The sequence below is a fragment of the Nycticebus coucang genome, chromosome 8 (assembly GCF_027406575.1).
Source record: "Nycticebus coucang isolate mNycCou1 chromosome 8, mNycCou1.pri, whole genome shotgun sequence".
NCBI classification, from domain to species: Eukaryota; Metazoa; Chordata; class Mammalia; order Primates; family Lorisidae; genus Nycticebus; species Nycticebus coucang.
The window spans coordinates 126,754,525-126,772,049 of NC_069787.1; the positions used below are offsets into that span (position 1 = coordinate 126,754,525).

General features: G+C 36.9%; 1 protein-coding gene across 1 annotated transcript in view; it reads right to left on the reverse strand.

The window, feature by feature from the left end:
• IFT80 (intraflagellar transport 80) overlaps nucleotides 1-17,525 on the reverse strand; it is a 114,329-nt gene that overhangs the window by 53,225 nt on the left and 43,579 nt on the right. Inside the window, exon 7 of the mRNA XM_053598854.1 lies at nucleotides 7,840-8,019. Within this exon, the coding sequence (XP_053454829.1) occupies nucleotides 7,840-8,019 (180 nt within the window). The remainder of the gene's footprint in view (nucleotides 1-7,839; nucleotides 8,020-17,525) is intronic.

Sequence of the window (17,525 nt, forward strand, 5' to 3'; positions counted from 1 at the left end):
AGCATTACAGCATTAGTGAACAATAAAGGTTATAGAAAGAAAGACAGGAAGAAAAAGTCAAACTCCTTTTAAACAATATTTCGGATTATATGAGGGTTTAGGTTACGTATTTTTGTTTCTAAAGTAAAGTTTAAGTTGTAGTTCAGCCCTACAGTACACCTAGGGGGTGTACTGTACACCCTTACTTTGTGCATACTAGTTGAGAACTTGCCGATCCCACTCCTGCCTCCCATTTCCCTTCCTTCCCCCCCTTCCCTTCACTACAATAGACTTGTATTTTCCTTTCATGTGGGTGTGTTGTTATCTACTGGTTTCATTTTAGTATTGAATACATTGGATACTTGCTTTTCCATTCTAGTGATACTTTACTAAGAATAATGTGTTTCAACTCCATCCAGGTAAATATAAAAGACCTAAAACCTCCATCCTTTTTTATGGCTGAACAGTACTCCATGGTATACATATATCACAGTTGATTAAACCATTATTCAAGAGTTAATGGGCACTTGGGTTGATTTCACATCTTGGCAATTGTTAATTGAGCTGCAATAAACATTCTAGTGCAAATGTCCTGTGGTAAATGATTTTTTTTTCTTCTGAGTAGATACCTAGAATGGGATTGTGGAATCAAATGGAAGGTCTACTTTAGTTCTTTGATAATTCTCCATACGTTTTTCCATAGAGGTTGTATTAGCTTGAAATCCCACCAGCAGTGTAAAAGTGTTCCCTTCTCTCCACATTGATGCCAGCATCTGCATCTTTGGAATCTTGTGATGTGGGCTGTTCTCACTGGGGTTAGGTGATATCTCAGAGTGGTTTTGATTTCCATTTCTCTGACGATTTAGGGACAATGAACATTTTTTTCATGTGTTTGTTGACCATTCATCTGTCTTCTTCAAAGAAGTTTCTATTCATGTCTCTTGCCCACTTATAAATGGGGTTGTTTGTTCTTTTCTTGTTGATTAATTTAAATTCTCTGTAGATTTAGTTATTAGACCTTTGTCAGATTCACAGCATGCGATTATCTTCTCCCATTTTGAAGGCTGTCTGTTTGCTTTAGTTGTTACACCCTTAGCTGTGCAGAAGCTTTTTAGCTTGATCATGTCCCATTCTTCAAAGTATTTATACTTACCAGGCATTGCCATGGTCTTAATGTTTGTTTCCTCAAAATTCATATGCTGAAACTTAATCACCAAAGTAATGATATTAGTAGATGGGGGTTTGGGAGGTAATTAGGTCATGAGGGCTCTGCCCTGATAAAAGAGGCCCCAGAGAGTTGTCTTGCCCTTTCCATCAAGGAAGGATACTATATATGAACTAGAGGGTGGGCCCTCACCAGACACCAAATCTGCCGGCACCCTGGTCTGAGACTTCCCAGCCTCCCATATTGTGAGAAATAAATTTTTGTTGTCATAAACTATGGAAAGTATGGTATTTTGTTATAGCAGTCCAAACAGCCTAAAACGGGTACATCATATTTTTACGATCATTTCCCCAACTCCCATTCCCACCAAAATATTATTACCATGACAAGAGACAGCAAAATTCCATACATGCCTGCATACTCTTTGACCAGCATTCTCATTTCTAAAATTCTATCCCAAAGATAAACGAGCAAAACTATGAAATAACATTTGAATAGGCTATTCACTGCAACACTATTGGTAACAGCAAAAAACTGGAAATACCCAAATGTCTTTTAACAGTGGATAGGTTGACTAAATGATGGTACATTCACATAGGGGAATATTATACAACTGTAAAATGAATGAGGATGATCTATAGATGATCATCTATAGATGATCTATAATCATCTATAGGATGATTTCCCAGGATATACTACAAAGTAAAAAACTGCAAGATACAGAGCAGGGTGTACAGGACACCTTTTATCAAGAAAGGGAAGGATATAAAGTATATAAATTTGCTTATTTCAAAAAAATCAAGAAATCATAAACAGCATTCAGTAACATATGATTAGAATAATATTAATATTGTTATTTTTAAACTATATTTTAGAATATAATACCCTAGAAACCAAAATTTTCTTGTCAGGGAAAAGTTGCATGTAAAATAATCCAGTAAAATTCTACAACCTTAAATTTGAATTAGGAACCTCAATGTAAATAAACTCTTGAAGTGTTTTTATCTGTCAAAAACAAAACATTTAAAAGTACCCTTACTCTCTTCAATTCAGGGCAGCTCCAGGATTAATCTGATACTTGTATAACCCAACACTTCTACCTGAGCACAATATTTAGACTCCTCAGTTTGACATAAATATAAAAATTGTTTGCACATTTCCAAATCACTCTTTTAATTCCGTACATATCTACAATCGCATAATTATAACAGTAACTATATTTATTTGCTTTCTATACACTAGCACATTTCATCCTCACAATTATTAGTGCTGATCTACAAGACATAAAGTGACTAAGAATCAGAAATTCTTGAACTTTAAAAGCCACATCTGTAGACCATGCTAAAGAGAAAGCGGCAGGAAAGAACAGGTAAGCTTGAGACCCCAGAAACGCCTCACCCCTCCACCTGCCCCCATCTAGGCGCTTCCTTCTAACAAAGACATCAACTGTATCTTTTGGAAAGAGTTATCCTCTGGGCTGTATCCTATAGGATGAGACAGATTAAGTCACTCCAGACTATTGTGTCCCATAAAACCTGAGGTCCAGGGGAACTGGAGGGCAACAGCAACACCAACTGCCAAAGTATAGATTTAACAGTCATGACTCAACATGGTCACTGGTTTCTGGGTTAATGAAACACAAATCAACCAAAAGCCAATTCAGGGTCTAAGGAATTGTAAAACTCTAAACCAGGCAAACAAAAGAACATAATTTGTTCAGTCCCTACTGACCCCACCTCACAACAAAAGAAAATGGGCTGCTAAAAAGCACAGCTCTCAGAAAGGGAATCCTCCCAAATGCCTAGGGAAGTCTTCCCAGAAAAGCAAACTAGAGCTGCCAAATGGACCAAGCAATTAACTCTACTGCTAAGAAAGACAGTTCTCAGGCTATTCCTGGCCAGCTGGATTTTAGCTAGGGAACTGGTGACGACTGTGTGTTGTTTTCCCTTTTCCCATTTTCCAAACTATTTTCACTGCAGCCACCCTGTTCTCCCTTCATCATTGTAAATTCAGAATATGGGGAAGAAGAGAGGAGAGGAGAAGAATTAAAACTTGCATTTGTTCATAGTTTTCCAGGCTACAGACTTGGAGCTAGATGTAATAACCGCACAAATCAAGGTTCTCTTCTTTTAGGGAGGGGATGGGTCTGTTTTCAATGGCATACAGACAGCTACACGAGTTAAGTAGTGCACTTCTGAATTGTACATATACGATAAGGGTGTGTTCTGTGTAGTAGGTAGCTGAGAAGGCAGTTCCCAATGATCTCCACCTGCTAGTATTCAGATTCTTGTGTACATCTCTCCACTTGATTGTGGACTGGACCTAGTAACTTACTTCTAGTGAGTAGAACATGGCAGAAGTGATGAGATGTCACATTGGAGCTCAGGTTATAAAAAATAGTGACTTAAGTCTTCCCTGCACTCTCTCTTGCTCTTACAAACCCACTTTCTTCCCACTTTCTTGCTCTAACAAACCGAGCCACCAAATTGTGAGCTGCCCTACAAAGAGGCCACATACAAGGAATTAAAGGCAACCTCCAGTCAATAAGAAACTGAGGCCCCCAGTCCAAAAGGCCTGGTAAACTGAATCCTGCCAACAACCATGTCAGACTGAAAGCAAATCCTCCCCCAGTCGAGCCTTTAGATGAAACTAAAAACTGGATTGCAGCCTTGGGAGACTGAGAAACAGGGGACTCAGCTAAGCTTTGCCTGCATTCCTGACCCACAGAAACTAAGAGATGATAAATGTTGCTATTTCAAACCACCAAGTTTAGGGGTGATTTTTTATGCAGCAGTAACTAACTGATACTGTTACTTTAGCTGCTAAACAGCCAAAGGAAAAACTATAGTGCATATCTGTCATTTTTTGTCTGTCCAAAATCAAATAGTATCTTTTCTGGTAAACATGCACTGATCTTGCATGGGGAAACCATTCCTCCCATTACTCTCAGTGACTAAGCAGTTCATCTGGGCTTGTCTCATCTTACCTTCCCTCTTCCCCGACTAAATGCACTAGACCCAAGCCTGAGACTTCTGCTAGAACAACAGGGCGAAAACCTGCTCTATCTACAGAACTTAAAGTTGACAGAATGTCAGCTAACAAGGCTACAAAATGGAGAGAGCCTTTCTGAAGACAAAGTTAATTATAAAGAAAAGGAGAATCGAGACAAAGAAAAGAAGGATCCAGGAAGAGGAAGTGATTAAGTCCTGTTGACATTATTTGAGCTCTAAAACAATGATGGTGCCTGTCAATCTATCTCCTGACTTCACATGAGTCAGTTAAGTTTCTTCTTAGCCTTCATTTTTCACTTTAAATCCATTTCAGTTGAATTTATGAAAAAAAATAATATTTTGAAGGTACTAAACTAAGAGTAGCAAGAGCCAACGCAGACAAAAGACCCTGGGCACCAGTTGGAAGAGGAAGCGGCTTTATTCACCAGCTGGGAGACTAGGCAGACTGGTGTCCCAAAAACTGAGCCCACTGACTCAATCTCTGGCCTTCCTTTTATACATTTTAGGGCTTGGGTGCACATGAAAGTCCTATGATTCAGGGAAAAGTCAGATTGGTCCGTGCCCTTGGTACAGGGACCTGTCCTCAAAAATGACAGAAAGTTAGGGAAGTTACAAGGTTACTACATAGGTCCAGCATGTACCCTCCGAAGGGCATATAGATAACAGAGACACCTGCTGCAGTCGGGGTAGCAATTAGTAGCTTTCATACTTGACACAGACTCCCTGGCTAATGCCTGTAGAGTTACTAGGACAGAGTCTAGCTCTGCTTTACTCCCTTGCCTCATAAGAAGGCCATGAGAACAGAGACCAAATCTGCCTTACTCCCTCTTTCATATTCCCCATCACTTAGCCCAATGTCTGCCAAGTAAGGATCACTCAATAAATATCCACTGAATGAGTAAAATCATCGTAAGAAAAAACACCGAATAGGCCCAACTTACCAAAAATTCAAAACAAAAACGAAAACTCAGGTAAATGTTTATAATCACTGAGAGAGCAAAATCTCTTCAAAAAAAAAAATTGTTTTCTAGTTCTATAGCTTTCAAACATTATTTACAAACATTGTTTTAAGTACAGAGATAATTTAGATTAGATAAGTACAGGGATAATTTGGTTCATTTTATGTCACATAAAAATGCATTGAAGTTCCTTCTAACCTATTGATTTAGGGCACGATCATTATTATATAGTGCATGGCAGCCAGCTAATATAGTATTGCTAAAATAAGTGCTAGCCTTAAGTACAAAAATGCCCCAAGATGAGATAATTGCTAGGATTATTCCATTTTGTTATGAAACAAAAATTCTTCTTAGGTACGTTCTCATCTTGGGGCATTTTTGTACTTAAGGCTAGCACTTTAGCAATACTATATTAGCTGGCTGCCATGCACTATATAATAATGATCGTGCCCCAAATCAACTGGTTAGAAGGAACTTCAATGTATTCTTTATTATGCACACAATGTCAGTAATGTTTTACTTCTTAGGCTTATTAGGCGAAATGTATATTTATGCCATCATCTAGATCCAACCGTTGATTTTCAGGAAGTACAGAAGACAGGAGCATGTCAGACCGCACCACGGGAGTATAATCAGCAGAGTCCAGACTGTGAGAAACTCTACTGGACAAATAATTTGGTTTCTTCAACAAATAAACTACAAGGGGAAAATATAGAGATGGTAGGAAATTTACAGACTAAAACAATTGCAACTATGTAAACCATCAACCAATTGCAACTATGTAAACCATTTTAAATCCTGTTTCAAAAAACCAAACTTTAAAAAATTGTGATATGTAGGAGACAACTGGAAATTTGAACATTTATTGGATGTTTGATAACGTTAAAGAATTGTCATTATTCTTTAGGTATGATAATAGTATTTATAGTATACTATATGTAAGATAATATATATCATCGTTTTACATAACATAATAAGATAGTTTTATTGTAACAAAGAGTCCTATCTTTTAGCTGTATATACTAAAATTTTTACTGACAAAAGATGATGTCTGAATTTCCTTCAACATAATCAATGCAGAGGGAAAGTAGATATGGGCAGGCTTGATCAAAAATTGACAGTTATTGGGGCTGGAGGATGAATCATTGTGCTACTTTGTATATGTTATAAATTCTCCAAATAAAAAAAAATTTTAATGTAAAATAAGTAAACAGAATAAAGAAAAAGTATAATGTACCTAATATTATGAATCTGGTGTCATTGTCCAAATTAAAAAAATCTGGATACTTGCACTAACAGAATATTTGAATAAACCTTCCAAGAAATCACCTGACACATGCTTCCAAATTTTTACAGTAATTAAAAAAATGTGCATTATGAATACTGAAGATAGAGGCAACTGATACAGACAAAAGAGGAGAAAGAAAGGTGGAGTCTCCCTTTCTTTGGGAGAGGATTTGCATTAGCACATTGTCTTTAGCATCCTCTTCTAATTGGTAATGTATCTGTTGAACATATAATCTATGCAAGGTGCCAGGCTAGAGGCGAGGGTACCTGTACCCTTTAAGAAGCTACAAGTTAGTACACCCCTCTCATTGATGTTCTCTGATCTGTAAAACATTTCCTTCATCTCCCATTGCCACATCCCAACCTTCTCATATTAATCTAGAAAGTATTTCACTTCAAAACTACCTGTTTTTCCTCTGATGGGGTTGAGGACACACTATCCTAAAATATGGCAGCATGGCATGTTGAATATTTTAAGCTAACGGGATTTAAGAAAACAGAAGCAGGAAGGTCACTCTGGCCTCCTGCTGCCCTTCTCCCCTACTGCAGGTCGTAAAACCTAGGAAGAATTTTTTTTAATTTTTTTCTCTTAAGTAAGTAATAAAACCCTCCTAGAAGAGGTGCCCTCCCCATACCTGGGGGAAAAGAACATGCTCATCTCTGAAGACACGGTGACACAGAAAAGAGTCTAAACAGGTCTTGCTAAATTTCTCCCGGCCTGTTATCATTAGATCACAATTTTTTTGCCCTATCACATTTCTCCACAATTGTCCACTCCTCATCAAACCTATTATACGAGCACACAGGTTTAACTCTTCCTTGGGGTCGTCATTTCCTTATGAAGGCTCCTATGTCACATAAAACTTACATTAAATTCAATTTGTATGTTTTTTTCTTGTTAAATCTATCTTTTGTTACAGCCATGAACCTATACTTCCTAACTCCCAATAAGAACTTCCTACCATTTTTCCATTTTAACTTGCCTTAGGTAATTCTTAAAAAATTTTTTTTTTAATTTAAAGAAATTCACTCCATTATAAATAAGTAAAACAAGTGAAACTTGTCAGTAACTAGCAGGTCAGCCTGCCTGGTTGACCATGAAGTCAGCTCCATGACTTAAATCTAATGTGCTCCCATATGTCTTAGCTTATTCTGTCCTTTCTTAAATGAATCCATTTATTTTCAAAGTGCCTCAAATTTCCCTTACCCTGTCCTAAACCCACACCTGAAGTATCTTTGGGTATTCAGGCTACATTCCAGTGAAAAGTTCTTGTCTTATATTATGAAAAAGTGACTAATGGTATAGTTAAAATATTTCTAACATGGATGAATTTTTATAAACTTGAATAAATATAATTAATAAAGATAACTCCATGCTCTGTATAATGAACTAATGTGAGAAGCAGCAGATTTAAACAAACTTGGAATATAATCATACCTGCATAGTCCTTCTTTTCGTTAGTGTAACTTGAAAATTTTTCCATTCCCAATGTTGCTCCACCACGTGTGCAAAAACAACATGTCCATTTCCACAGGCTCCTGCGATCTGAGTGCCATCAACTGACCATGCAATATTAAATATGCTGCCAGTGTTGGGTTTTTCTAAAGTATATGACCACTGGGGAAGAATAAAAAAAGAAAAATTGATTTATTGATAAAAAAGTTAAAGAAATTAAAAATTGGGTATATAAAATATTAAGATAATTTTTAAAAGAATGTATCTCTGTTTTGGAATTATTAATAAATTATAGTGTACTGAACAGAAGATATACACATAACTCTTAAAGTGCAAGGTAGATAGAATAACATGATATAACAGTGTAAATCTCTCAAAAACCTTACATCATTTTAGTTTACAGTATTACTTTTAAGAAATAATACTGCACAGGTAAACACAAAGATTCTGTAGCAAAAAACAAAGACCTCTATCTTACTTTTAACTCTATTCAGTCTCTATATCTCTTATATCTAAAGATTTCTGATTATAATATTTCAAGAATATCACTAAAAATTGAAACTAAACACACAGTGTAACTAAAATATCTCTTATACATTCTAAATCATGAAAGTATAGGCAAATAGATTTTTTTTATTTTTTTAACCTCTCCTAGAACCTATTTGAGAAAATTATCTAGAGATATCAATAAGCATCAACAAAAGAGATTCTTGGGTATATAAATAAGAGTAAGGAAAAAAACACAATGCATTTTCTTTCACTTTACAGATATAACATATATATTTGCTAGAAGAATGATTAATTTATTTGACTGAACTTATATAAATAATCTCTACCTTTCTATTCATCCAACCTTACAGCCTATAGTCAACTTGTTTTTTGGAGATGCAAGACAACGTTCTGAGCTGTTATCACTGCTGAGGAAGACTGGGTGTACCAATATGACCCTGAAACAAAGCATCAAAGTGCAAAAGTGCACAATGGAAGTCAGCTGATTTTCCATGATGAAAAAAGTCCTGTCAGTCTAAATCAAAAGTCAAAACAATGTGATATCAAACCTCTTTTGATATCACAGGCATTATTCATTATGAATTTGTACCAACTGGACAAATGGTTAACCAAGTTTACTATGTGGAAGTGCTGAAAGGCTGCATGAAAAGTTAGATGAAAATGACCTGAATTTTTCACCAGCAACTCATGCCTCTTGCATCACAACAATGTACCAGTTCACACACCACTGTCTATGAGTGAGTTTTTAGCCAGTAAATAAATACCTGCATTGGAACACTCTCCCTACACACCTGATCTGGCCTTCAGTGACTTTTTTCTTTACCTGAAGATATAGACAATATTGAAAAGAAGACATTTTGATGACATTCAGGACATAAGGGTAATACAACAGCTCTGATGGCCATCATAGGTGAGTTCCAAAGTTGCTTTGAAGGGTAGACTAGGCACTGGCATTGCATAGCTTCCCAAGGGGAATAGTTCAGAGGTGACTATAGTGATACGCAGCATAAGGTATGTAGCTTTTTTCCTAGGATCATTTTCTGAACTTAATTGTCAGATCTTGCATACCTAATGCTCACCATCAGTCTTTATTTTACTATGTCCCTAGTTGTATTGTTTATATGAAGCTAATTCTCCAGTAGATTACAAAAACACTGATGAGAGCAACATTCCTTGAGCTCTTAGACACTTATAACAATTTGCATATGACCTTTATACTTACGGTAAAAGTATAAAGGTAAACTTGTTGCTATTTCATATAACCAAGTTTTGGGGTGATTTTTTTATACTACAATAACTAACTAATACTGTTACTTTGGCTATTGAACATTTTAAATTACTGAACAAGTGATTGTTAAAAGAAAAAGAACCAATATCGGTTTATGATACAAATAAAATATGCATTTAACATTCTCTTAGGTGAACTATAGAAAAAGCATCAAAATTATACTATCATTTTTCCTAACATAAAAAAATTAGACTATGACCTAGCTCCATTCTCAGAGGACTGTACACGCATGTCTTGGAATACTTCTATGTACTACTAGACATAGACACTTAAATCTAGATTTTTAGGTTCCAATATCATAAAAAAGCAAATTAAAATTTGTGCTTCTCAATAAAAGAAAAAAATCATATGATCCCTGACTATTTAAAAGAAAGATTGTTTTATAACATTTTAAAATTACTAAACCACAGAGAAGAAATTTAGTTAAACCAATTTAGCCTCATCAAAAGTAAGTGCAGATTTACCTGAAAATGTACTGTTATGCTGGTTCTTCTCTGTTCCTCCAGAACAATTATGGTTATTTAATCATCTGTTTACATATTAGTACTCTGAATAGAGGGTGAGGTACTTCTGCGAGCAGACAAGGATATTATTCTCTGAATAGCTAGAGTATCACATAGAACTTAGCACACAGACATAATTGTTGAATGAATGAATGAGTGACTCTGTGTCCTCTGGCAAACTTTTCTTCCCAAAGCTCAACCACAATTTAAACCAAACTAGACTTTTAAAATAAAAAAACCCAAAGAACAAATTAAAAGTCAGAGATTTAGAAGTTTTAAAAGTTGCCTCTCAAAACATCAACCAAAGTGACTGACTAGATCAATTCTACTAAAGAACTAGTCAAAATGCTGCACCAATATGTCATTAAAAACTAAACAATATCTTTTGTAAACACAATGATCCACTAAAATGCAACTTTCACAGAACATCTACTATGTGTTAGGTGTTGATTTTTAAAAGCTTCAAAGTAATAAAAGTAAATTCTACAATAGAAATATGTTGTATTGTTTGCTTAGTTTCTCAATTCTGCACAGCAAGGTCTTGTTAAGGAAGCACACAGTTCCTTCACTTATAGTTTATACTTTGTGGCTTCTAGCAAACTTGGTTCTATAACAGATCCAAAAATGTAATTCTAATTTTCGCATTGCCTTTCATTAAAAAGTCAGAAATTAGTTCACGTAAAAAAATCTCTCAGAGGATTAAACTGAAAGCTTTTGGTAAATTAGGCTAAACTGGCTTTGAAACACAAACGGCAACATTAGGTCGATTGCCTCTCTCCTCTTTCTCCTTCATTTACTAAGACCTGACTCTCACCAGCAATACATATAGTTACTGCCTTAGAGCCTGGCAGCCATGTTTATATAACCTACCCCATCCTGCCCAGACATATCTGATTATATCAGCCATGTGTACTTAACCTAGGCTGAGCCAGTGATCACTTCTCTGGGGAGGTGTTTAAAATTGGGACTAAGATTCTTGTCTGACTGGTCTCTTGAATAGACAAGATATACACTCGAAGATGTTAATACAGGTCAATTTCTAGCACATAAACTGTGGGAGGAGGGGACAAAAAGGTCTGATGGGCTATGTAGACAGAAGCAGAGGCAACACATACAGGGAGACTTTCTGTGTTTCCTCTCACTCCTGCTCCTGGTTCTTAGGCCTAGCTAATATCCTTTTCCCTGGCTCCTAGAAGATATTCCTGAATCCTCAGAACCAATTCTCCTGATATTGGCTACTTGCAGTGTTGTCTCTTGCTATATAACAACTTTATATTTAAAAACAAAGAAACCACACACTAATACTTATTAAAAGAAGCAAGCAGGATGTCCAATACCCATGGAAAAGGTATCATAGAATTGTGGAGTTGAAAGGAGAGGTGATCATTCAGCCCAGCCAATTTACTTTGTAGATGAGGAACCTAAAGGCCCACAAGAGGCCTTCAACTTTATAAACTCACCACTGGAGTCTTTTTTTTTTTTTTTTTGAGATAGAGTCTTGTTCTGTTGCCAGGGCCAGAATGCCATGGCTTCAGCCTAGCTCACAACAACCTCAAACTTGTGGGATCAAGCAATTCTCTTGCCTCAGCCTCCCAAGTAGATGGAACCACAGGCACTTACCATGATGCCTGGCTAGATTTTCTATTTTTAGTAGAGATGGGGTTTTGCTCTTGCTTAGGCTGGTATTGAACTCCTGAGCTCAAGAGATGGGCCCACCTTGGCCACCTAGAGTGCTAGCATTATAGGTGTGAGCCACCACACCCCACCCACCACTGCAGTCTTGACTCTAGAGCTCATAAATATGCTAATACTACTCCTACATTAAAATAAAATAAATAAGCAATCATACTAGACAGCAAAATTGTGAATTTCTACAAAGTGTTGGCGTATTGAAAGATGATACATCCTTTTGAGAGAAGAGACTGTGTTTTTTTTCTTTGGTATTCTCTTACATTGCTTAGGCATGCACATATTTCTCAACAGAGAGATAAATATATTTAAACAAAAAAGACATGACTTAAGGACCTTTAAAAGTACCTCCCCAGGGCCAACCTTACCCTTCTTTTTATTACTTCTGTATGAATATACCACATTGAAAGGATCCTCAAAAGCATAATCTTTGGCCAAGTTCAATTAATTCAATTAATCAAATTGTATATATGCAAATTAAGTCTAAATGGAAAAGAAAACAGATGCAAAGCTTTGTACCTTCCTTTAAAGCATGCTGATTTGTTTCCTTTTACCCTCTTTTTTTTTTTTCATTTTGGAGACAGGGTCTTGCTCTGTTTCCTGGACTAGTACCAGAGTGCGGTGGGGTTATGCTAGCTCACTGCAGCCTCCACCTTCTGGGCTCAAGCGATCGTCCTGACTCAGCCTTCCCAGTAGCTGGGACTATATCACTATGCCTGGCTAATTTTTTTACTTTTTTGGAGATACGTCTCACTATTGCCCAATTTTTAAGATCAACATTTTCTCTCATATGGCTGGGCACAGTGGCTCACTCCTGTAATCCTAGCACTCTGGGAGGCCAAGGGGGGTGGATTGCTTGAGCTCAGTATTCAAGACTAGCCTGAGCAACAGTGAGACCCCATCTCTACTAAAAATAGAAGAATTAGCCAGGCATGGCGATGCAGGCTATAGTCCCAGCTACTCAGAAGGCTGAGGCAAGAGAATCTGTTGAGACCAAGAGTTTGAGGTTGCTGTGAGCTATGATGCCATGGCACTCTACCCAGGGCAACACAGTGAGAATCTGCCTCATAAAAAAAAATAATAATAATTAATTAAAAAAATACTCTCTTTCATATGCTAAGAATTAGCAAATTGCAGACTGTTTTAACGTATATGTGTCATTGAAAATGAAAATTTACACATGGCAGTTAAGACCAGTTACTATAGATGATGAATCATTGCAATTATTTTAACTGCGTACATGAACAAACCAGAGAAGTCTTTTTACTGTAATGATCAACTGAACACCCAAAGACAGAAAATGTGAATCACAAAGTTATCTTTTACAGAAGCAATAGCACCACCTGCTGATAAGTAAAAGCAACAAGGTCAGTTAATTAAAAGAGGCCAAAGGTACCAAGTATATTCAGATCTTTTCCCTTACTATCTGGAGTCATGCATTTCTTAAAAATAAAAAATAAAAAGTAAAAATAAAATTTACTATGGAATCTAGGAAAAAATATGGTACTATTTAATTTTTATTTAATAAGCAATTCACTTGTACTATAATTTATTTCTCTAACCACTCAGTAATCTACACTTATGGTATATTCCCTAGTCAACTCACCTAAAATAATGCCATCTTTTATGGCACTCATTACCATTTAACATACATTAATTTTATTTGTTTATAGCCTTTTATCTGCTGGAATAAAAACTTTCAAGAGCAGAGAAATTAATTTATCGATGTTTCTTTAATAACTAGAGCAAGTGAGTAGTACATGATAAGACTCAATAAATATTTGTGAAGGAATTAATGAATATGAAAATAAATGAGCAAATGACTCGGTACCTGTAGCTCAGCAGCAAGGGTGCCAGCCACATATACCCAGGTGGCAGGTTCAAGCCCAGTCCGGGCCTACCAGACAACAGATGACAACTACAACAAAGGAATAGCCAGGTGTTGTGGCAGGTGCCTGTGGTCCCAGCTACTTGGGAGGCTGGGGCAGGAGAGTTGCTTAAGCCCAGGAGTTTGAGGTTGCTGTGAGCTGTGACAGCACAGTACTCTACCAAAGGCAACATAGTGAGACTGTGTCTCAAAAAAATAAATAAATAAGTGAACAAATGAATATGCAATGTATTTTTACACTTTCTTGAAGGTATAATAGCTGTATCAGAAGTTTCAAGGCTCTTTATAGTTTGCCAAATTTTTATCCTTGAGAAAGGCTGTACCAATTAATTCTTCCTCAATGCTCTACAAAAAGGCCAATTTTTCCTTTTTTTTTGAGACAGAGTCTTACTCTGTCACCCTGGGTGGAATGCCGTGGCATCATAGCTCACAAAAACCTCGAACTCTTGAGCTCAAGCAATCCTCTTTCCTCAGCCTCTCAAGTAGCTGGGGCTACAGGCGCCCACCACAATGCCCAGCTATTTTTAGAGACGGGGTCTCGTTCTGCTTAGGGTAGTCTAGAACTCCTGAGCTCAAGCAATCCACCCTCTTTGGCCTCCCAGAAATTTTTCCATTTTCTGATGAATGAGAAATAGCATTTAATTGTGATTTTTATTTGCATGAAACTCATTATAAAGAGACTATAAACATATTGGTTGGGAATCCAGGAGTGTTTACACTCCTTTTTAAAATTTTTATCTCTCTCTTGGTATTTTCTGTTTGTTCAGACCTTATTCTTCTGTTTTCCTTTTGTTCTCTAAGCAAATTCAAGATCTTTGATTTTTAAATGTTTGTCTAAAAAGTCCAATGCTGAGCTTCCTCAGAGATAGTTCCTGTTAATTTATTTTTTTTCTGTGAATGAACAATACTTTCCTTCTTCTTGCCTTTTAGTTTTTTGTTGAAAATTGGATGTTTTGAATATGATAATGTGGTAATTCTGGAAATCAGATTCTCTCCCGCTTAGGAGTTGTGTTGCTGCTTGTGGAGGGCTGCAGTCACCTGTTTCTTTAGTGACTGTTCTGAATTATTTTTTCGTGTCCATTATCACAGTCGTCTGCCAGTGACCTGACAGAGCCAACAAGAAAGAAAAATATACTCTCCCACTCTTTGTCAAGTAGCTCTGACCTGGCCACTTTTTTAACACGTAGCCGGAACACCTACAATTCTGCTTTCTTTCACTTCTTGCTTGTGCAGAGCCCGAAGATCTGCCAGCAATTTAAGCACAACATCCTCTCGGGTCTTTTCTGAGCTTGTGTCTGGCTCTGGGCATGAATGCTGCCCTGTGGATTCCCTTATTCTCCCATGTATCTTCCTTCCCAGGCTTTTCAGTATGTCTGATGATTGCGCCATCCCACTGCCCCTTGCCTCAGGTGGCTATGATGGTACTTCCACATGTTTGGGGGAAAATGGAACTAAAAGATAAGGATAAAAACTTCCTTTCTCAACATAAGCTCCATTAAGTTCAAGACACTTTTGTAAGCAATGATACCAGCTATTTAGTCCATCCCTAAAGAAGTAAGTGCTCTGGGAATTTAACCATATTAATGTAGTCTTTTTGACATTACTAACTGAAGAAAAACAGTGTCCTTTAAAGATGTTTTAAGGTTAGGAAACAAAAAGAAATCAGCAGGAGCCACAATGAATTGTAAGGTGGATGCCTATCATTCCCCATTGAAATTCTTGAAAAAGTGCCCCTGTTGGTGGAGAGGAATGAGCAGGACTTTGCCGTGGTGGAGGAGGACTCTCCGGTGACGTTTCCTGGGTGTTTTCTGGTAAAGCTCTGGCTAACTTTCTCAGAGCACTCTCATAAGAAATAGATATTCTCATTCTTTTGCCCTCCTGAAAGTCAACAAACAAAATGCCTTCAGCATCCCCCAGGGCCTCTGCCTTTGACCACTTGTACTTTGACTGGATCACTGCCACCACGTGGTACCATTGCTTTGATTGTGCTTTGTCATCAGGATCGTACGGGTAAAGCCACGTTTCATCCCCTGTTACAGTTCTTTAAAGAATGCCTCAGAATCTTGATCCCACTTGTCTGATAGCTGTGTTCTTGTCTGCAGCTGATCCTGGCACAATAGTTTTGGTATCAATCCAGTGGAAAGTTCGCTAAACTTTAATTTTTCATTCAGAATTGGGAAAGCTGAACCAGTAGAAGTGTCTCTACAGTGTTGGCTGTTGTTTCCATTGATAAATCTTTGGTCCTCTTCAATTCCAGCATGAACAAGATTAATTTCTTCCTCACAAATTAATGTGAATGGTCTGCTGCTGCAGACTTCATCTTCAATATTATCTTGCATCTTCCTAAAATGAGTTATCTATTTGTAAATTACTGGTATCTTTGCAGCATTATTCCTATAAGCATCAATGATTTCATGGATTTTGGGTAGATATTCCACCTAAGCTTCAACATAAATTCGATATTTGTTCTTACTTCAATTTTAGCAGAATTCATGTTGCTCTGATAGGGGCTTTTTTGAAACTGATATCTTTATCTTTCTCGGTGCCTCAAACTAGATCCTGTTCAGACAAAACAAGTTAGGATAAGTTTGTTTTGGTGCAAGAAATTTTTGAAATTGATGCATAGTTTTTTCATAATACTCAATTTTCATGAATTTTTTGAAGATATTTCACACGACTTTATATGCTTTCAATAGATGTCATTTAGGAAGCCATTCCAGCTCTGAGAGATTTCCAAAGGGTAAGATTTGGAACCAAGATTTCCAACCACAATAACACTATGCCAGTCCCTCAGGGAAGCATGACTGTGCACTGTGGTCAAAAAGTCAAAAAGTACACTTTTTGAGAAGTACAATTTTTTGAGAGCACTGTCCATATCACTTCCCTTGGCACCAGCAAACCACACTAGAACTCAGGCTGTCATAACTATAGCTACTGCCAAGCTAGGGATGGGGGATGACAGGCAGGTAAGAAAAAAATGTGACAATGCTTTCTTATCAAAATTCAGTAGCACCTTTCTTTAAGTACTCCCCAGGTTGTGAGCAGTTTTCTCACTAGTTCCAGAGCTCTGAAAAAGTTGATTTTGACATTTTTTGCGAGGTTAATGGTTGCATCAGTGCAGACTAATTCTTGGAGCTTCTCACTCCACCACTGTTCATGACATCACTCTTCCTTTGCTTATTTTTATTGTATGTGTACACCTGGTATGAAGTCATTAATAAAGGGTCACACTACACAAAATCATATAAAGAAGAAAGAAAAGATGAGATGACCCAAATATACAAACCGGTTATAATGGGTACACCTTTAGCCAATTTTACTTAGGCAAGATCATATAGGATATTCCAAGATCATATAATATGCTCCCCTATAAACTGGTCTTTTTACTAAATAACTTATTATGGGTATCTTCCAGGTTATTAAAAAGAATCCTTCTTCCTCATTTTTAATGAGTTAAGGGTATTGCATTTTAAGTATGTAGAATAATAACCCAATCCATCTTCTACTTGTGGACATTTACTTCAATTTTCACTATTAAAATAACACTGTGATAAAAACTGTTATACACACATCTTTAAGTACCATACAATAATCTCTTCAGAGCAGGGGTGTCAACTGGTGACCAATGGGCCACATGATGACTTGGTGAGGACATTTTTTGTTTATCTCTAGTGTTAGATGTCAAGAAAAGTAGGTGCAGACTGAATCTCCAACTCAAACTAGGATCTCGGTTTCAACCAAGACGATACAAAAAGAGGGTAAAAGGATTGCACAAGGAAAAAACCATTAA